This window comes from Bombina bombina, chromosome 1 (assembly GCF_027579735.1).
Source record: "Bombina bombina isolate aBomBom1 chromosome 1, aBomBom1.pri, whole genome shotgun sequence".
Classification (NCBI taxonomy): domain Eukaryota; kingdom Metazoa; phylum Chordata; class Amphibia; order Anura; family Bombinatoridae; genus Bombina; species Bombina bombina.
In genome coordinates, this window is record NC_069499.1 from 1,323,812,916 (window position 1) to 1,323,835,556 (window position 22,641).

General features: G+C 39.1%; 1 protein-coding gene across 1 annotated transcript in view; it reads right to left on the reverse strand.

The window, feature by feature from the left end:
* The window catches only part of ITFG1 (integrin alpha FG-GAP repeat containing 1), a 923,141-nt gene that overhangs the window by 397,127 nt on the left and 503,373 nt on the right, over positions 1 to 22,641 (reverse strand). The window contains exon 11 of the mRNA XM_053719386.1: positions 2,716 to 2,879. Coding sequence (XP_053575361.1) covers positions 2,716 to 2,879 — 164 coding nt within the window. The remainder of the gene's footprint in view (positions 1 to 2,715; positions 2,880 to 22,641) is intronic.

Consider the following 22,641-nt stretch of genomic DNA (forward strand, 5'->3'; position numbering starts at 1 on the left):
TTCCTAAAGCATTTATTTTGCCTAATCTGAAAAAGCTAATGTTTTCCTGTCGTAAAGGCTACCATCATTAACTAAGAGGGTTCAAGGGAGTGTTTCTATTCAAGAGTGGCTCTATTATACCTGGGGTTATTTAGTTCAGGGAATTGTTGATGACTTACAGCAAAAATGAGTATTCTCAGCTCTGAGAAAAAGATTTACGTATATTTTGCAGGTCAACTTACTTAGGTGCACTTAAGACGATGATTATTTTTGATCTCACTAAATTAACCACCATGTCTATGAAAAAGCTCTACTGTAACATCTCTGCATATTCTGAAACAAGTCCCCCCCCTCTCCCTGAACTTTCTTAAATTCTTTAAAACGTTTTTTTTTAGCGCACACACTCATTATGCCCTTCTATAGACTAGACTTGTATTTAATACTGTGGTTAAGAAGTGACTAGTCACATTACATTTCATTACCTGCTCTTCAAATATTTAAAGTAATATATTATACTATTGCTTAAACAGAGGTTAAACACATAAGTAAAATCAGTTCTGGTCCTGCTGTGTACTACCGGTCTAGAACTGAACATGGCTCCTATGCTAATCATATCATATAACTGGAAATCTATGGTCACATTCAGTTCTGGACCATTAGAGCACTTGACCTAGAGCTCACTTTAAATGGACAGTAAAATAAAAATTCAGACATAACATGCAATTTTAAACAAATTTCCAACTTCTATTTTAAAATATTCATTGTTGAAGAGCATATCTAGGTAGGTTCAGTTTTGCACTATTGGGAGCCAGCTGCTGATTGGTGGCTGCACATATATACCTCTTGTTATTTATTCACCTGTGTTCAGCTAGCTCCCAGTAGTGCTGCTCCTTCAACAAAGGATACCAAGAGAATGAAACATTTAATGTGACTGAACTGTCCCTTTAGACATGTAAACACTTTGCAGAGGTTAAACACAATGTTATGTTCATGCAACATGTGCAATAATAAATCTGCATTAACACATTATGATTGCTCCTTTAGGTCTTTGCTCTCTTCCTTAGCCTCAGTACCGCTATGTCTACGCATTCCAGGGCTTTTCATGTCATTAAAATGTCTGGGCAGCATTTTAATTGGTTTAAGAATATTACATATTATTAGAATTTTGATTCATGCTTCAATTATATATTTTTGCTCCAAATTTTGAGAAAGATCATGATATGCTTGCTTATATATCCACCTATGCCTTTGTTGGCTTTTTGAATGTTAATAAATGTCAGAAAATTCAGTGTTTTGCAGAATATAATACAATCCCAATTACTTTATCACGATATACTAAATATTCTGAAAAAATCCATACAGTCTTACTAATAATGTATGTCCCCTATGGAAGCAGTAACACAATGTGTAAGGCAGAGATTCTTTTTTTTATATATCACATTCTCCTATGGGGAGCAATTTAAAAATTACCAGTCACAGAAAACTTCACGCTAAAGCTTCATATCTGAGAATCATTTTGCAATGAATATTGCAGCTTTAGTTTGTTAAATGAGTATATTCTTATGCTTTTTTCTTGTAACCAATTTCCCTTGCCCCAAAACAAAAGGACCTTGCTAGTCAATTACAGCCCTCTTGTATTCCTTTAAAGTGCTATAAAACATGTTGAGATCTCTGCATATCCTAAAGGGCTAATTAAGTAAATAAATGTTTGCATAAAAAAATCTTTAACAATTGCTGGCAAGTATTTTAAAATAATTTTCAAAAATAAGCAAAATGAGTTACATAGCCATGCTGTCTGGAGTAGTCTGATCCACCCCCCTTATCAGTGTTTAGCATCAGAAACACAGGCATTGTATTTCAGCTGAGTTCACAGCAGCTTATTTGCTTCTAGGCATGCTCCAGCAGATAAGTGTTAAAGTCTGCATTCTACCAAATCAAAGGTGGATATAGAGTTAGAGCTGTACAATTCGGAAACTTAAAAGAAAGGATTAAAGGCGAGGCACTGCAGTATAAATTTGCGGGTAAAGTAATTAAAGTACATATATTTTGTCTCCATCCCCACTTGTTTTATGTCCCTTTAAGGGGATAGAAAGGGCAAAAATGCTTCTAATAAAAGCGATTACTGTTTTTCTGTGCCATACACACATATCCTGTGAGGTCCCGTGCACCAGCATTTAAACATCACACCTTCTCTGTGGGTCAGCAGTAGCTTGTATGACACAGATTACATCCTCTGATGCAATAAACGATACAGACACCTCTCTGAGGAGGCATTGTGTTTGAATACTGGGGCACAGGCCCTCACAGGATATGTGCATATGCTGCTGAAAAACAGGAGTTCAACGTCCCTTTAATAACGTGGAGTAGTGAAATAAGTAGACACCAAAGTGAATTGCTCAACTGACAAAATTAAAAAAGTTGGGATTAATCTATATAGTGTATTGTTGATATTGAAAAATCCAGAAGTTACAACACCGTTTATTTACTAAATGATATATGTTTTATGAAGAAAAAGGCCAAATGCACCTTTATGATCATTTATTTTAATTCTTAGACTGCGTTTCAACCTGAAAACATACACATATACAGAAGCATATAGCAACCTTATCATTTCTTTTCACATCAACAACCAGTTAAGTAACACTAAAATACATTAAGTTTTACAAAAGTATGACTGAACATATACAATGATTCCATGGCTCTAATAAGAAGAGGTTGGTATCAGATAGTACATACCTTCCTGATGTATTCTTTAAAATAGCCAAAGCATCTGGGTACCCATCCATGTTGTAGTCTCCAATGTGAAGAGTAATTGGTATTGATTGAGTGAGTGGTTGAGCCAGTGGCACAAAGCCCCATTGTGTGTTTTTATTTCCAAAGTCCTTCAACACAGGAATCCACTGAAAAACACAAACAAACCAATCAAATGGTTATAATTGTATAACATGTATTTATAAGTTAATGACTTGAAAATTAATTAAAAGGACAATAAAATTAACATACATAATTTAGATAGAACATGCAATTTTTAAACAACTTTCCAATTCCCTATTATCTAATTTGCTTGGAATCCTTTGTTGAAAAGCTTACCTAGGTAGGCTCAAGTTCAGCAATACACTACTGGGAGCTAGCTGCTGATTGGTGGGTGCAAATATGTGACTCTTGTCATTGGCTCATTGGATGTGTGCGGCTAGCTCCCAGTAGTGCAGTGCTGTTCCTTCCAACAAGGATACCAAGAGAATGAAGCAAATTTGATAATAGTAAATTGGAAAAATGTTTAAATTTGTATCAACAATCTGAATCATGAAAGTGAAATTTGGGGTTTTGTGTCCTTTTAAGCCTCGCTTTATAGAAGACATATACAGGTAGCCCTCAGTTTACGCCGGGGTTAGGTTCCAGAAGGAATGGTTGTAAATCAAAACCGTTGTAATTTGAAACCCAGTTTCCCAGTAAGTCAATGGGAAGTGAGGGAGTTAGGTTTCAGGCCCCAAAATTGTCATAAGTAACACCTAATACATTATTTTTAAAGCTTTGAAATGAAGACTTTAAATGCTAAACAGCATTATAAACCAAATAAAATAATCACACAACACAGAATATATAATTAAACTAAGTTAAATGAACAAAAACCATTTGCTAAACAGCATTATAAACCTAATGAAATAATCACACAACACAGACTTCACTTGCATTTATCTGCAAACAGTTCTTTTTATGCATTCCAATCTGGACTGATTTATAGACAGGAATATATTGTTCCTTTGAAATCTGCATGATAGCTCAGGTCCGGTTAAACTGATTAATTTCAGCTTGTTTGGCTTTGCTGCAACACAAGCGGACAGCTCCACCTACTGGCTATTTTAATCAATGCACTGCTTCTCAATGCTTTTCAATAGCAGTCACATGACTGGAAAAAAAGGTTGTTATTCTGAAACGGTGTAAATTGAACCGTTGTAAACCGAGGGCCACCTGTATTAGACGGTTAATAAAATCACTACTATAAAAAAAAGTTATCCTCTCTATGGAGTGTGGAACAAAGCACAATTTTGTAAAAAAGCAAGAGCTATTTGATGACCCTTTAATACATTTTTTTCTGCTTATTAATTCAGATTCCTTTGCACACATTCTGTCTAATCTTTAGCAGCTGCTTATGTTTCCTCACAGTAGTGTTCCCATATGTTTGTGAATATTTTTTGTTGGCTGGGAGTGATATTTTGCTCTTTATTACTATTCGGAGGCGGACATTTTAAAACAATGAAACTTGTATTCATGAAGATAAGACCATACCTGCACAACTGTTCCACAAAACCCTCTTTATTTCACCTCATGGTATTGCCACTAACCAATGGAAAGGGAAGTGACCTTAGAAATGTAGAGAATTAATCAGGAATAAAAATATATATATTTTTTAAATCATTTGAGAATTCAGAGCAATTGAAGGAAAATGTATGCTAGTTCTAATTTACTTTTATCATCAATTTTGCTTTGAAACTCTTGGTATTATTAGTTGAAAGCTAAACCTAGGTAGACTCATATGCTAATTTCTAAGCCCTTGAATGCCGCCTCTTATCTGAATTCAGTTTGAGAGTTTTTCACAACTAGAGGGCGTAAGTTCATATGTGTGTCATATAGATAACGTGCTCATGCACATGGAGTTATCTAGGAGTCTGCACTGATTGGCTAAAATGCAAGTCTGTCAAAAGAACTGAAATAAGGGGGCAGTCTGCATAGGCTTAGATACAAGGTAATCACAGAGGTAAAAAGTTTATTAATATAACCGTGTTGGTTATGCAAAACAGAGGAATGAGTAATAAAGGGATTATCTCTCTTTTTAAACAATAAAAATTCTGGTGTAGACTGTCCCTTTAAATACATGTGAGGACTTTTATTATTATTTTATTTTTATCGGTTATTTGTAGAGCGCCAACAGATTCCGCAGCTTCTTCTGACTTCTCCATTTCCATCAAAACATTCATATGAAGAATCCATTCCTCCAGAAGACTAGTTTCATGATTAAGGAAAGCTGTACCTAAAAATTTGGAGACCTGGAATGTGAATGGCTGATATTCTCTATCTAGGGAAGGATGTGACCTATATCCATTACTGCAGACTTGCTCTGATTTTCTCTCGGGTGACTATTATTATGTTGTAAGTCTGAATCCTGACACAATGCCTAAACAAAAAAAGAGCCAGAAAGATAGAAATAAATTTAAAAAAAATCTTTCAACACTAGAGTGGACTCCTCATAGGATGATATTCCTATTGCTCTGACCTAATTCCAGAGAAATGGTAACATGACAGTTGGGCTGCAAAAAATATCTCCCTTTGGAGTCGCTGCTTTCAACTAACCAAAAACAGTAGGATAACCATGTATGTTGTACAGTTTTTTTTTTTAAAGAAACCTCAGGTTGTGGCAACATGGTGCAAAATAAATATAAAAATCAAATACATGTTTTTTTGTGTTTTATGTTTGCTTGCACAGATTTTTTTTGAGAAAATAAGACTGCAACATTTACATCTAAGATTACAAATAAACAAAGTCCTGCTTCCAATACCTGAATAACCACTAAAGATTAGCAAGTAGCTATGTTAATTGATAATGCATATTACGGTTTTTTTTGTTTTGCTTTTTTTCCATTTTTTTCATTAAAGTTTTCCAAACAAATACAAATTTGTTCCAACACAAGAAAGAACAGAAAATTAAAAATAAAATAAAATTATTGTTCAACATAGCAGGTTACAATGTTTCAAATGATACATTTAGAAGTTACACATATTTTAAACAATACAGAATGAAAACTTTTAGTAGGAATTAATACAATGGCTGGACAATGGCTCAATGGTCTAGAGAAGGAACAACAGCTAAGGCGGAGTAACAGCTAAGGCTGAGGCGGAAGGTTCTCTTACTCAGGAACCAGCAAGGACCTACAGAAAGCTGCGGCTAGAAGAAAAAGAGTAAACAAAATGACAAATCTAATAGTTCCACAGAAAACCTGAAGAGGTTTAAATGATCTAGGAAGATGGGAATATATAGTCCAAAACAACACAGTAGCCCAAAGTATCACACAGAACATCTGATTGCCATAGATGTCCTTGATATCATTCTACTCCATTCATGAAACAGAATGAAGAACAAAATACATAACTTACAAATGTAATGTGCTCATTGTTGCTGAGGTGTCTACCTAGCCATGCTTTCAACAAAAGATAGTAAGAGAATGAAGCAAATTAGATAACAGACATAAATTGGAAAGTTGTTTAACATTTTATGCTCTATCTGAATCCTAGAAGAAAAACATTGGGGTTTCATGTCCCATTATGAGATCTAACTACATGAAGCCTGTGAAGCACCCCTTGTTGATTATTCTGAATTGTTAAGAAGAAACAAAAAGAAGTGAATCCAGCTATGAAACTTAGCTAGATGAGAAAAAAGCTACACATAAAAGCTAACACATTTAAAGACAATTTTTGTATACGTTTACAAGGAAATAAAACTGTAGAATCTGAAAAACAATATATTCCAAGAAGATATTAAAGTTCCACTAAAACATTTGAAATTATTTCCAGAGATTGTAATAATGTCAAACCATAAGGAAGCAGACCAGGAGTCCACTGAAAAGAAAATCTGCACCTTCATGGAACAAAAATATCATCCATGTCACTGCCATACATAAAGAACTGTGGTCCAAAGCAGAAAATCCCAGGGAAGCTTTTTCCCTGCACATCATATGGCCATATAACTTAACAATCAAGTTTAGCAGTTGCCAATTTAAGAAAATCACCTTTACAGAAAACTGCTACTTCTTCAAAACTCAGGAAAAAAATCAAGGCATCAGCACACTGAAATATTAGCAGTGAAACTGATCCCTAGAGACAAGACAGTGGTGCTAGGAAATAAACAGTATTTCTGTCCTGTCTTTTCATACATCCATAAAATATTAAAGGGATTTGGAAGTGAAAAACATAACTTATGCTTACCAGATAAATTCATTTATTTCATAATGGTGAAAGTCCACAATCCATTACTCCTGGTCTTAAAGGGACACTCAACACCCAGGAAAACTTTATACCATACCTTAGATCCACCAAAAAATTGCGCCTGCACCACATCCCATCTTCAATATCACTAACCTTATGTGTCTAATCTTCGAAAGAACATACAATTTTCAGCTATAGATATGGCCGCCAAATTCCCCCCACCGTTACGTAGGAGGCTTCTTCTTAAAGTCATCCGCCAATCAGAATCAAATCCTCGGCTAAATTCTTTATACGCGTTCACGGAGACACTTTCTAAAAGGAGCGGACTAAAATTATAATGTGCATTAGCAATAGAACAGTGTCAATGTGAACTAGGATTGAATTAAACAAAGCAGGGGACAGAAGAGAAGGGGGAGGAGTTTGGCAGCCATATCTACCGTATCTAAGGTATGGGATACAGTTTTCCTGGGTGTTGACTGTCCCTTTAACTGCCACTAGGAGAAGGCAAAGATTCCCAAACCCCAAAAGCGTTTTGTTTTGTTTTGTTATATGCACTTAAAAAAATGACCCACGATTAAAACACATTAAGCTCAGACCACAGCCTGAAGGACTTTCCTATCAAAGGCTACATCAGAAGAAACAAAAACATCAAAATGAGATGCCCTCTTCAACTGAGACCAATTCTGAAGAGCCTGAAAATATCACGGAGTTCCAGAATACTTATTGGCAACCTCGCCTCCTGAGGAGCCCAACCCCCTTGTGCCTTCAGAGACCCTCAGCCAGCTCCTCAACCTGAAAGACATGCATCTGTAGTGATCACAGTCCAAGTAGAACAAGCAAAAGAAGGCCCCTAAATAATAAGGTGATGATCCAGCCACCAAGACAGAGGCTGACTGAAATCTAAAAAAAGATTACTTGAGACAACTGAGTATTATCCCTGCACCACTGACGTAGCATGTAAAGCTGAAAAGGCAACATGTGAAACCGAGCAAACAGAATAGCATCCAATGCAGCAATCATGAGGCCTAACACCTCCATGCAAAGAGAAACTGAAGGTTTATACAAGCCAACACCAGCTTCAACCTTCTTTGCTCTTTTAAAGAGATTCTCATGGCAACTGAATCTATTAGTACCCCCAGAGAAGTAACCTTTGCCTGGGGAAACAAAGAACTCTTTAACTCTGTTGAAGAAACAACAGTCTGTTGGTATGAGATTCAACTAAATGTAAAGGGCTCCCGGAACCCTTGTAACATTTCTTGGAGCTGTAGCCAGACTTAATGGTAGAGCAACAAACTGAAAATGCCTGTCCAGAAACACAAACCTCAGAAACTGAAAGTGTTCCTTGTGAATGGTAATATAAATGTAAGCATTCTTTAAATCTATTGCGGAAATATAGTGACTATGCTAAAATAAAACACAGAATAGTCCTAATAGTCTCCATTTTGAAAGAAGGAACTCTTTCAAAATGACAAACATGTTTAGAGCCTTCAGATCCAAAACTGGTGTGAAAGTTCCTTTCTACTTTGAAACAATGAAGAGAGTTGAATAAAACATAATTTATGTAAGAACTTACCTGATAAATTAATTTCTTTCATATTGGCAAGAGTCCATGAGCTAGTGACATATGGGATATACAATCCTACCAGGAGGGGCAAAGTTTCCCAAACCTCAAAATGCCTATAAATACACCCCTCACCACACCCACAATTCAGTTTAACAAATAGCCAAGCAGTGGGGTGATAAAGAAAGGAGTAGAAAGCATCAACAAAGCAAATTTGGAAATAATTGTGCTTTATACAAAAAATCATAACCACCATAAAAAGGGTGGGCCTCATGGACTCTTGCCAATATGAAAGAAATGAATTTATCAGGTAAGTTCTTAATTCATAAATTATGTTTTCTTTCATGTAATTGGCAAGAGTCCATGAGCTAGTGACATATGGGATATCAATACCCAAGATGTGGATCTTCCACTCAAGAGTCACTAGAGAGGTAGGGATAAAAAATAAAAACAGCCATTTACTACTGAAAAATTAATCCACAACCCAAAAAAATAAGTTTATTTTCATTTTTGAAAGAAAAAAACTTAAATCAAAAGCAGAAGAATCAAACTGAAACAGCTGCCTGAAGAACTTTTCTACCAAAAACTGCTTCCGAAGAAGCAAATATATCAAAACGGTAGAATTTAGTAAATGTATGCAAAGAGGACCAAGTTGCCGCTTTGCAAATCTGATCAACTGAAGCTTCATTCTTAAAAGCCCACAAAGTGGAGACCGATCTAGTAGAATGAGCTGTAATTGTCTGAGGCGGGGCCTGACCCGACTCCAAATAAGCTTGATGAATCAAAAGTTTCAACCAAGAAGCCAAGGAAATAGCCGAAGCCTTCTGACCTTTCCTAGGACCAGAAAATAAAACAAATAGACTGGAAGTCTTCCTGAAATCTTTAGTAGCTTCCACATAATATTTCAAAGCTCTTACCACATTCAAAGAATGTAAGGATCTCTCCAAAGAATTCTTAGGATTAGGACATAAGGAAGGGACAACAATTTCTCTACTAATGTTGTTAGAATTCACAACCTTAGGTAAAAATTGAAAAGAAGTCAGCAAAACTGCCTTATCCTGATGAAAAATCAGAAAAGGAGACTCACAAGAAAGAGCAGATAACTCCGAAACTCTTCTAGCAGAAGAGATGGCCAAAAGAAACAACACTTTCCAAGAAAGTAGTTTAATGTCTAAAGAATGCATAGGTTCAAATGGAGGAGCCTGTAAAGCCTTCAGAACCAAACTAAGACTCCAAGGAGGAGAAATTGACTTACTGACAGGCTTAATACAAATTAAAGCCTGTACAAAACAGTGTATATCAGGAAGTATAGCAATCTTTCTGTGAAATAAAACAGAAAGAGCGGAGATTTATCCTTTCAAGGAACTTGCAGACAAACCCTTATCCAAACCATCCTGAAGAAACTGTAAAATTCTAGGAATTCTAAAAGAATGCCAGGAGAATTTATGAGAAGAACACCATGAAATGTAAGTCTTCCAAACTCTATAATAAATCTTTCTAGAGAAAGATTTACGAGCTTGTAACATAGTATTAATCACTAAGTCAGAGAAACCTCTATGACTTAGAACTAAGCGTTCAATTGTCATACCTTCAAATTTAAAGATTTGAGATCCTGATGGAAAAACGGACCTTGAGATAGTAGGTCCGGCCGTAACGGAAGTGGCCAAGGCGGGAAACTGGACATCCGAACCAGATCCGCATACCAAAACCTGTGTGGCCATGCTGGAGCCACCAGCAAGACAAAAGACTGTTCCATGATGATCTTGGAGATCACTCTTGGAAGGAGAACTAGAGGCGGGAAGATGTAAGCAGGATGATAACACCAAGGAAGTGTCAGCGCATCTGTAACGGTACCAACCGGATACCAAGGGTTAACACCAGGGAACAATGTCCTGCATAGGGAATCAGCAATTCACAACCCAGCCAGTTTTCAGGTTTTAAACAGAATGCATTTTATTAAGGCTCATATGCCCAGTATTTATGCAGGTCTGACCCCCCCCAGAAGGGGGGTTGAAAGAATGTTGTACATTAGATGGAGGGAACACGCCCTTTTACATGATACAATAGAATACCTTGCTCAAGCTGATAACAATTTAAACACAGACACACACTTGGCTTTCCTTATCATCTAGGGTCTGCTCTCTGAGGTTGATTAAACAATGGACTGTGTATCAATAACATTAATGACAGTGCACCATAGCTGAGGCTAAAGCTGAACACAGTTAACTCTTTCAGTGCTGACAGAAGGGTCTGTCACATCTACATAGTACAATATACAGCCTATAGACAACCTTTCTCACGTTATAGTCCAGAAGTGGCTAGGTTTGCCACAATGCTCCCCCAGAACCAAGCCGGCATACACAGTCTGATCCCAACGGATCGGCTTGGGGATGTCCGGGGCAACAACTTTCAGCTCAAGTAAGCTACGGGGTGTTCTCCGCCATCTGCTCCAACTTGGCTCAGTACTGCCCCCACCCCAAACATGGAAGCGTCTCTTCCCGGAGGGACTGGGCTTGGGTAGTCACAGGGTTAACATCAGCGGGATCCATGGGAGCATAGGCAGAAACAAGGGGGGCCAAGTCATTTCCAAGGAGAACATCAGCAGGTAAGTCCTTCTTGACCCCCACATTCACAAGTCTAGCGCCCACTCCCCAATCCAAATGTACCCTGGCAACAGGTAGGCGGAACACAGTGCCCCCTGCTACCCTCACAGCCACAGTGTCTCCAGTGTGCTGTTTCTCAGGCACCAAGTTCTCTTGAAGCAAGGTCATGGTAGCACCAGTATCCCGTAGACAACTGACCTCCTTCCCATTCACTTTAACCCGTTGCCGGTTATTCCGGTGGGCAGCTTGCACGGGGTCTGCTTCATGTAGGCTGCCCCAGCATTCTGGCGCCTCTACGTAGCGGGCCACAGGCTGAGGATTATGTGGGATTCCGCCAGCGGGTCTTCTCCAGGACTGTGCTTGATTCGCTGCGTTTAGGGGACACTCTGGTCTTTTGTGCCCTAGTTGCTTACATCCAAAGCACCGAATAGGTTGTGAGTAGCCCCGCGAATTGAACCGGGCTCTCTGAGGGTAGTTCGTGGCCGGAGGCCGTGTGGTATAGCGGTGCGCCGGGGGTTGGTAACTGGCAGCTGCTGGGGTGACTGGGGGTCTGTACTCCACTCTAGCAGTGGGCAATCGGTATACTGCTCCCCCTGCCCCTCGTACTGCCACGGATCCGCCAGTGGGTGCTGTATCCGGCACCAAATGGGGAGCTATCAGGGTTAAAGTAGCTCCCGAATCCCGAAGTTCCTGGACCGACATCACCTCATGCAGAATTCCCAGGGGTTCCTCGGCTTGGGTGCTCAACACCTCATGAGCGGCTGGCTCCGTTTGGTAATGGTGAGCAGCCGCCCTTGGGGCCAGGTTCTGTCTGACCTGGTTCCAAGCTTGTCTGCTCCGATTTTGGGTGCACTCACGTGCCATATGTCCCCACTGCTTGCAGGTGTGGCATTGTATATTAGCCCGTCCGTTGTTAGGCTGTAGTCCATGGCGCCTCCTGGCATCAAAATGCTGGTCTGCTAATCTGGCTGCTTCGGTTAAGGTGAGGGGTTTTCGATCTCTCACCCATTCTTGGGCTTCTGGGGACAAGCCGTTAAAGAATTGCTCCAACAGCATCAGTTGTCGCAATTCTTCCATGGTGGTAGCTTGGCTGGCCTGTATCCACCCCTGAGATGCTTGATCCAGCTTGTGGGCCCACTCTGCATGGGAATCTCTTTCTGGCTTGCGCAGGCCTCTAAACTTGCGCCGGTATGCCTCTGAGGTAATGGCATATCTTTCCAAGATCGCTCTCTTCACTTTAGCGTAATCCTTGCTGTCCTCCCTGGGTACAGCGCGATACGCTTCCGCTGCCCTACCGGCTAGCTTGCCTGCTAGCACCGGCACCCATACGGACTGCTCCAAATCATGTAACTCGCACAGTCTCTCAAAATCCTGTAAATACCCATCAATCTCATCCTTCTCCTCACAAAACATTTTAAATGCATGGTATGGGATTTTGGGTCTTACTGGGTTGCTGAGTGCGTCCAAAATGGATTCTGCTCGGGAGGATGCATTCCGCGGACTGTGTGCCATCACGTACTCCTGCACATCTGCCATTACCACGGATAGCATATCCCGTGGTACAGGTTGGGGTAAAAATTCCAGCCTGGTCCTCATTTCCCTCTGGTATAGGGTCTCCTCCATGGCTGCTGGAGGCGTAGCGCTGCGAGCTCTGTCTCCCTCCATCAGCTCAGCAATTAATATAGCCTTGGGTTTGCTGCTGCCTATCTTTCCCCTGGCTTCTAGCAGTTCCTTTTACGTTTGTCTCTTTAGCTTAGAATAATCCATCTCCATTCACTTCGGTCCCTGGTACTCCTTCCATCTTAGTCAGTATTGTAGTAATCCCCCTCTTCCTGAGGTTACTGGCTTGTGTAGTTGCTCTTCTGGGCGATAAGGTTCATTCCGTCGCTTGCCACCAATTGTAACGGTACCAACCGGATACCAAGGGTTAACACCAGGGAACAATGTCCTGCATAGGGAATCAGCAATTCACAACCCAGCCAGTTTTCAGGTTTTAAACAGAATGCATTTTATTAAGGCTCATATGCCCAGTATTTATGCAGGTCTGACCCCCCCCAGAAGGGGGGTTGAAAGAATGTTGTACATTCGATGGAGGGAACACGCCCTTTTACATGATACAATAGAATACCTTGCTCAAGCTGATAACAATTTAAACACAGACACACACTTGGCTTTCCTTATCATCTAGGGTCTGCTCTCTGAGGTTGATTAAACAATGGACTGTGTATCAATAACATTAATGACAGTGCACCATAGCTGAGGCTAAAGCTGAACACAGTTAACTCTTTCAGTGCTGACAGAAGGGTCTGTCACATCTACATAGTACAATATACAGCCTATAGACAACCTTTCTCACGTTATAGTCCAGAAGTGGCTAGGTTTGCCACAGCATCCACTGCTTCCGCCTGCACATCCCTGGACCTGGACAGGTATCTGGGAAGTTTCTTGTTTAGATGAGAGGCCATGAGATCTATTTCTGGAAGACCCCACATCTGAACAATCTGAGAAAACACATCTGGATGGAGAGACCACTCCCCTGGATGTAAAGTCTGGCGGCTGAAATAATCCGCCTCCGAATTGTCTACACCCAGGATATGCACCGCAGAGATTAGACAAGAGCTGGATTCCACCCAAGCAAGTATCTGAGATACTTCTTTCATAGCTTGGGGACTGTGAGTCCCACCCTGATGATTGACATAAGCCACAGTTGTGATATTGTCTGTCTGAAAACAAATGAACGGTTCTCTCTTTAGCAGAGGCCAGAACTGAAGAGCCCTGAGAATTGCACGGAGTTCTAAAATATTTATTGGTAATCTCGCCTCTTGAGATTTCCAAACCCCTTGTGCTGTCAGAGATCCCCAAACAGCTCCCCAACCTGAAAGACTTGCATCTGTTGAGATCACAGTCCAGGTTGACCAAACAAAAGAAGCCCCTTGAACCAAACGATGGTGATCTATCCACCATGTCATATAGAGTGTCGTACAATGGGATTCAAGGATATTAATTGTGATATCTTTGTATAATCCCTGCACCATTGATTCAGCATGCAAAGCTGGAGAGGTCTCATGTGAAAACGAGCAAAGGGGATCGCGTCAGATGCTGCAGTCATGAGACCTAAAACTTCCATGCACATAGCCACTGAAGGGAATGACTGAGACTGAAGGTGCCGGCATGCTGCGACCAATTTTAAACGTCTCTTGTCTGTTAGAGACAGAGTCATGGACACTGAATCTATCTGGAAGCCTAAAAAGGTGACCCTTGTCTGAGGAATCAAGAAACTTTTTGGTAAAATGATCCTCCAACCATGTTTCCGAAGAAACAACATTAGTTTATTTGTGTGAGATTCTGCAGTATGTAAAGACAGAGCTAGTACCAAGATATCATCCAAATAAGGAAACACCGCAATACCCTGTTCTCTGATTATAGATAGTAGGGCACCCAGAACCTTTGAAAAGATTCTTGGAGCTGTTGCTAGGCCAAATGGAAAAACAACAAATTGGTAATGCTTGTCTAGTAAAGAGAATCTCAGAAACTGATAGTGTTCTGGATGAATCGGAATATGAAGGTATGCATCCTGCAAGTCTATTGTGGACATATAATGTCCTTGCTAGGCAGAATAGTCCTTATAGTCACCATCTTGAAAGTTGGTACTCTTACATAACGATTCAAAATGTTTAGATCCAGAAATGGTCTGAATAGATTTTCTTTCTTTGGTACAATGAATAGGTTTGAATAAAACCCCAAACCTTGTTCCTGAGGAGGAACTGGCATGATTACCCCTGAAGACTCCAGGTCTGAAACACACTTCAGAAAAGCCTGAGCTTTTACTGGATTTACAGGGATGGGTGAGATAAAAAATCTTCTCACGGGAGGTCTTACTTTGAATCCTATTCCATACCCCTGAGAGATAATGCTCTGAATCCAATGATTTTGGACAGATTTTATCCAAAAATCCTTGAAAAACCTTAATCTGCCCCCTACCAGCTGAGCTGGAATGAGGGCCGCACCTTCATGTGGACTTAGGGGCTGACTTTGGTTTCCTAAATGGCTTGGATTTATTCCAATTTGAGGAAGGCTTCCAATTGGAAGCAGATTCCTTGGGGGAGGATTGAGTTTTTGTTCCTTATTCTGACGAAATGAACGAAAACGGTTAGAAGCCTTAGATTTACCCTTAGGTTTTTTATCCTGAGGCAAAAAAACTCCTTTTCTCCCAGTGATAGTTGAAATAATAGAATCCTGAGAACTGAGAACCAAATAAATTATTACCTTGGAAAGAAAGAGATAGTAATCTAGATTTAGATGTCATATCAGCATTCCAAGACTTAAGCCACAAAGCTCTTCTAGCTAATACAGCTAAAGACATGGATCTAACATCAATTTTGATAATATAAAAAATGGCATCACAAATAAAATGATTAGCATGTTGCAGTAAGCGAATAACGCTAGATATGTCAGAATCCAATTCATGTTGCGCTAAATTTTCCAACCAGAAAGTTGATGCAGCCGCAACATCACCCAAAGAAATGACCTGAATATAAATAGGCCTTCCTTAGATAAGATTCAAGCTTCCTATCTAAAGGATCCTTAAAGGAAGTACTATCTTCCATAGGAATAGTGGTACGTTTAGCAAGAGTAGAAATAGCCCCATCAACTTTGGGGATTTTTCCCCAAAATTCTATAGATTTTGCTGGTAAAGGATACAATTTTTTTAAACCTTGAAGAAGGAATAAAAGAATTACCTGGCTTATTCCATTCCCTAGAAATCATATCAGAAATAGCCTCAGGAATGGGAAAAACCCCTGGAGAAACCAAAGGAGGTTTAAAAACAGCATTTAAACGTTTATTAGACTGAACGTCAATAGGACTGGTTACCTCAATAGCCAAAGTAATTAACACTTCTTTTAATAAAGAACGCATATACTCTATTTTAAATAAATAAGTAGATTTGTCAGTGTCAATGTCGAGGAAGGATTTTCTGAATCAGATAGATCCTCATCAGAAGAGGATAAATTATTATGTTGTTGGTCATTTGAAATTTCATCAGCTAACTGAGAAGTTTTAAAAGACCTTTTACGTTTATTAGAAGGTGGAAATGCAGACAAAGTCTTCATAATAGAATCAGAAACAAATTCTTTAAAATTTACAGGTATATCATGCACATTAGAAGTTGAAGGAACTGCAACTGGCAATGTACTATTACTGATGAAAACACTATCTGCATGTAAAAGTTTATCATGACAACTATTACAAATGACATTCTGTGGAATAATTTCTACAATTTTACAACAAATGCACTTAGCTTTGGTAGAACCGATGTCAGGCAGCAATGTTCCAGCAGAAACTTCTGAGGCAGGATCAGATTGGGACATCTTGCACAATGTAAGAGAAAAAAACAACATATAAAGCAAAATTATCTATTTCCTTATATGACAGTTTCAGGAATGGGAAAAAAATGCAATAGCATAGGCTTCTGATAGCAAAAAGCAAGAGGCAAACATACAAGGGGTATTGAAATAATGAAAAAAATTTGGCGGCAAGTATGACGCACAACGTAACGTAAACGATTTGGCGCCAAAATAACCGTAAATGACACACTCGCGTCACTAATGACGCCGCCGTGTGAAAGGTCTCGGCATCACGTATGACGCCAGAAATTACGAAGTTGCGTCACAAACGTCTTTTTTTGCGCCAAGAATGACGCAATAAAGTTTAGCATTTGACTCACCTGCGGGCCTAATACCCGCAATAGCAAGAAGTAGTCAATTGGAAAAAAGACTAAACCCCAGGTAAGAAATACATTTCTTAAAATGTTTAAATTCCTCAAATATGAAACTGACAGTCTGCTGAAGGAAATACATGAACCTGACTCATGGCAAATATAAGTACAATACATATATTTAGAACTTTATATGAATGCATAAAGTGCCAAACCATAGCTGAGGTGTCTTAATTAATAAAAAAAGATACTTACCAAAAGACACCCATCCACATATAGCCAAACCAGTACTAAAACAGTTATTAGTAGAGGTAATGGTAAATTGAGAGTATATCGTCGATTTGAAAAGGGAGGTAGGAGATGAATCTCTACGACTGATAACAGAGAACCTATGAAATAGACCCCCGTTAGGGAAATCATCGTATTCAAATAAGTCATACTCCCTTCACGTCCCTCTGACATTCGCTGTACTCTGAGAGGAATCGGGCTTCAACAATGCTGAGAAGCGCATATCAACGTAGAAATCTTAGCACAAACTTACTTCACCACCTCCATAGGAGGCAAAGTTTGTAAAACTGAATTGTGGGTGTGGTGAGGGGTGTATTTATAGGCATTTTGAGGTTTGGGAAACTTTGCCCCTCCTGGTAGGATTGTATATCCCATATGTCACTAGCTCATGGACTCTTGCCAATTACATGAAAGAAAATGTAATTCCTTGTTCCAACAATGGAACAGGAACAATTACACCCATAGCTTGCAGATTCAAAATGTATTAAAAAAAAAGGCTAAATAAAGCGAAAATAAGTATTTCAGCAGGAAATATATGCAACTAGATAAGTAGTAATGGAAAATAATACTGAGGAAATCAATCACAGGATAAAGTTATAAATAATGAATAAGCTGAGGCATCCATGAAAAACAATAACGAAAAGTACCTTTACATACAACCAGTATGTTACTTGTTATTAGAAGGAAAAGTACTGGATCACTTCGATAGCCAGATACATATACAGCACAGCTGGTAATCTATTCCGTACATCACAGGAAAACCGGAGGCTGCATGAGAGTAGTGTGCGAGCATAGGAGACCCAGAGAGAAGCGTGGAAGATTCGGCACTCACAATGGTGGAGTAGCGAGTTGTCAGCAGGTATCTGGTGTTCAGGAAGAAGTAGGCGGCTTGACACAACTGCGGCTGCAGAGGAGAGAGTGAAAGCAGCAAGACTAATGCGAGTCAGGATATTAGAGTAGGTAACAGCTGATTGATCTCTCAATGATACGTAGTCCAAATAAGAATTTGGAAGCTTGACAGAATGCAGGTTAAACAAAAGTATACTGAGGCTCTTGCAATAATCAAGCAATGATGTGTTAGAGGAAGTGCCTTAAATAGGCAGGTGATAGGAGGAGGAGTAGACATTAAAGGGCAAGCATGTATATAACAGTATCCCCTCCTCAAAAGAATCTGCTGCAAGGATTCATAGATGTGGCTTATGTGGGTAGCGCCTATGGTAGGCTTGAAGTAGTCTAGGAGCATGAAGATCGGTGGACTGAACCCATGAGTCTTCTTCCGGACCATAGCCACGCCAACGAAATAGATATTGGAGTTGTGCCCTTCTAATTTGTGAATCTAATATCTCCTTCACCTCATATTCAAGATGGTTATTCACAAGGATGGGAGGTCCTGGAGCTTGGGTTATCTGAGGATTAGGATGTTTAAGGCAAGGCTTCAATAATGCAACATGGAAAGTAGGATGGATGGAATAAGTGCTGGTGAGTTTGAGTGTCACTACATTAGGATTGAGGATTTGGATGAGGGGGAAAGGACCGACAAACTAGTCATCAAGTTTTTTGGAAGACACATTTAGTTTGAGGTTCTTTGTCGATAGCCAGACTAAGTCATATATTTTGTAAGATGGTGCTGGTCTATGTCGTTTATCATAATATGATTTTTGTAGATTCTTAGCATGTTGAAGATGTTTCTTCAGCAACTGTATGGAGGATTGGATGTTAGCAGCAAAATCATGAGAAGCGGGACAAGTTGACTGATTAGATATGTTGGGTATACTGGTAGGTGGCAAAGAAAGGAGAGATTTTGCTAGAGGAGTTAAGCGAGTTGTATAAGAACTCAGCCATAGGAAGTAAGTCATACCAGTCGTCTTGTAGATGTGAAGTATAACACTTTAGGTAATGTTCTAAAATTTGGTTCACCTGTTCAGTGAGACCATTAGTTTGTGGGTTATATGCACTGGAAAGAGGGGAGTCTATTTTTAGTAGACTACACATTTGTCTCCAGAAATTGGAAGTAAACTGTGTGCCTCTGTCACTTATTATTGTATTAGGTAATCTATGTAGTTTCATGATATGTGTGATACAATCTTCTGCAGTCTTTAGAGCTGAGGGTTTTAAAGGTAAAAAGTGAGCTAGTTTTGTCACATGATCAACTATGACCATAATTGTGTTATAAGACTTTGATACAGGGAGTTCAACAAGTCCATAGATATGGTGGATGATGGGAGTTCTGGAATGGGTAATGGTCTGAGTAGTCCAACAGGTTTCCTTCAGTCTGATTTGTTCCTAGCACACACATCACAGGATGTTACATATGTTTAAACAGTTGCAACGAATTTAGGCCACCAATAAGATCTTTTGACTAGATCTAGAGTTTTATTGATACCTGGGTGACCTGCAAGGGGGGAATCAAGTATGGTTACTTGTAAGGATGGTGGTACATATAATTTATCAGCATGGTAGTATAACCCTGAGGGTTTTTGATTAGTACCGAGACAGGTAAGGTGTTGTCCATCTTTTGAGTATCTAAGAACATGTTTTCCAATGGAGGGGGCAATGCTCTAATCCTTTCCGGTGGGATGATAGATATTGGAAGTATCGAAGTAGAACTTTTTTCGTCCTGACGTGACAATGAGTCAGCCTTAGTATTCCTTCGTCCAGCTCTATAAGTGATGATGAAGTCAAATCTATCTAGAAATAGAGACCAACGGTCTTGCCGAAAGTGTCTTATTTTTCTTTAAATACTCCAGATTCTTGTGGTCTGTGTAAATAATAAATGGTGTTGAAGTACCTTTGAGTAAATGTCGCCAGGTTTCAAGAGCGGATTTAATAGCCAATAATTCTTTATCTCCAACTGTATAGTTTGTCTCTGCTGAAGAGTAAATGCTATTGGATTTAGAGTGAACTTCAAATTGTCCCGTTGAGATAGGATGGCCCCTAAACCTAAATTAGATGTGTCTACCTCTAATATGAATTGTTTAGAATGATCTGATAACCGAAGAATAGGAGCAGTAAGGTATTGAAAGTTTCCTCAGCTTCGGATGACCAAGTGAATCTGCTTTCCAGTGAGTTTGGTAAGGTGTCTCACTATCGAAGAGTAATTACAGACACATTTTCTATAAAAATTTGCAAACCCTAGAAATCTCTGTAGAGCTCTTTGTGTGGTAGGGCCTGGCCAATTTCTAATGGAGAGACTTTATCAGGATCCATTTCGATGCCATTTGGAGATAGTATGAAACCCAAGAATTTTATGTTGATTTTGTGGAATTGGCATTTTTTGAGTTTGGCATAGAGCCTGTGAACTCTGAGGCAAGCCAAAACCCACCAGACATGTTTAATGTGTTCAGTGAGGTCTTTGGACTATATGAGAATGTCCTCAAGATATACTATAACACAAATATCCATGAGATCTCTAAATATGTAATATATGAATGCTTGAAAGGTGGCAGGGGCATTACATAAGCCAAATGGTATAACGTTATACTCATAAAGCAGGCATCTAGTTCTAAAGGCTGTCTTCCATTCATCCCCCTGTCTTATCCTGACAAGATTATAAGCCCCCTTTAAATCAAGTTTACTATATATAGTAGCATTACATAAGCCAAACGGCATAACGTTATACTCATAAACACTGTATTTAGTTCTAAAGGCTGTCTTCAATTCATCACAAATGAACACTACTTGCGCTATAAATGTTAAAAAATAGACCTGCACCACAGTTTTAGCTAGGTCCCTACAGTAACCAAATAATCAAACAGTAAATCAGATACTATGGGCGTCTAAAAGGCAAGTCTTGAAAACAGATATGTCAGTTTTATCTATTTTTTCAAATAAAATAAATATTTTAACCAGTATTTGCAAAAAATAATTTAATTTCAAAGAATAATTTAATTTAATTAGCAGCAATTTATAAAGTGAAACAATAAAACAATTCTGACAATAGATTCATAAAACCCTATATAGACAGTAATGTGTAAATAAATCCTTAAAAAGTAGGAGTTTTGTATCCCAATAAATTATTACTTCTGTTTCTTTATAATCTCTGCTGCAGACAGGGTTAAAAACAGTGTTAAAATAGTGCATACAGTGATAGGAATATTTTATTTTTCAATACCAGTCTCGTATATCCAGCAAGATTCAATATCTCCTGTTAGATCCAATAGTTATACGATCCAGCCAATGTGCTAGTAGCACAATCAAAATACAGAGAAATAGTTGGTACCTTAAAAACTCAGGAGCTCCGAGTATTTATATCCATGAAGCGGTGGTTATACCACCTGGAAGACAGCTCTGGGAACCTGATGGGGTGATAAGAAGAAATCCGCCGTCTTATCCTGGCAAGATTATAAGCCCGCTTTAAATCAAGTTTAGTATATATAGTAGCGTTACATAAGCCAAACTGCATAACGTAATACTCATAAAGACCGTATCTAGTTCTAAAGGCTGTCTTCCACTCATCCCCCTGTCTTATCCTGACAAGATTATAAACCCCCTTTAAATCAAGTTTAGTATATATAGTAGCGTTGTGTAATCGTTCAAGTAACTCCGGTATTAGGGATAGAGGGTATCTGTTCTTAATCGTTATACTGTTCAAAGCCCTGTAGTCTATAATCGGTCTGAGGGTTCCGAATTTTATTTTTAACAAAAAAAAATACCTGCTGCTGCAGGGGAAGTGGAAGGCCATATAAAGCCTTTTCTAAGATCTTCCTCCAGATAAGCCCTCAAATATTGTAATTCAGCTTGTGAAAGAGGATATATTTTACCATAGGGAATGTTGGCTCCGGGCAAGGTATCTATGGGGCAATCGTAAATTCTGTGAGGAGGGAGGTTTTCTGCCTCTTTTAAATAAAAAATATCCATAAAGTCATTATAACTACTAGGGAAAGGAGATTATACATGTAGGATGGAAAGATGGGAGAAACAGGACTGAATGCAGAAAGTTGAAGTAAAAGAGATCTTATTATGAGACCAATCTATGTGAGGATTGTGTTTTTGAAGCCATGGGAACCCAAGAATAATTGAGTGAATACAAGAAGGTATGATGTCAAAAGTGAGGTATTCCTTATGCCCAGAAGGAAAAGAGACAAGTAATGGTACGGTGTTATGGGTAATGGGTCCCTTTAGGCAGTTGTATTTGCTTAATCGCACATGGAATTTTATTAAGGTTTACATATGCTTCATCAATGAACATTCCAAAAGCACCTGAGTCAATCATAGCTTCGGAACTGATGAGTCGATTCCACTGTGAAGAGAGATTAAAGGAGCAATGAGTTACTTGTTTAGATGTATTAAGGAATTGTATGGTGGAGGTCTTACCCTTCTTTTGACTTGCTAATGAGGGACAAGTACACACTATATGTTCATTACTTGCACATTATAAACACAGATTAGCGAGTCTTCTTCTAGTCTTTTCTTCCAGAGTCAGAGGTCATTTTACAGTACCGATTTCCATGAGTACTGCTGGGGATGCATTTTTGTCAGGAGGTGGAGTAAGGAATTTTCTTTGATAGGTAATCAGG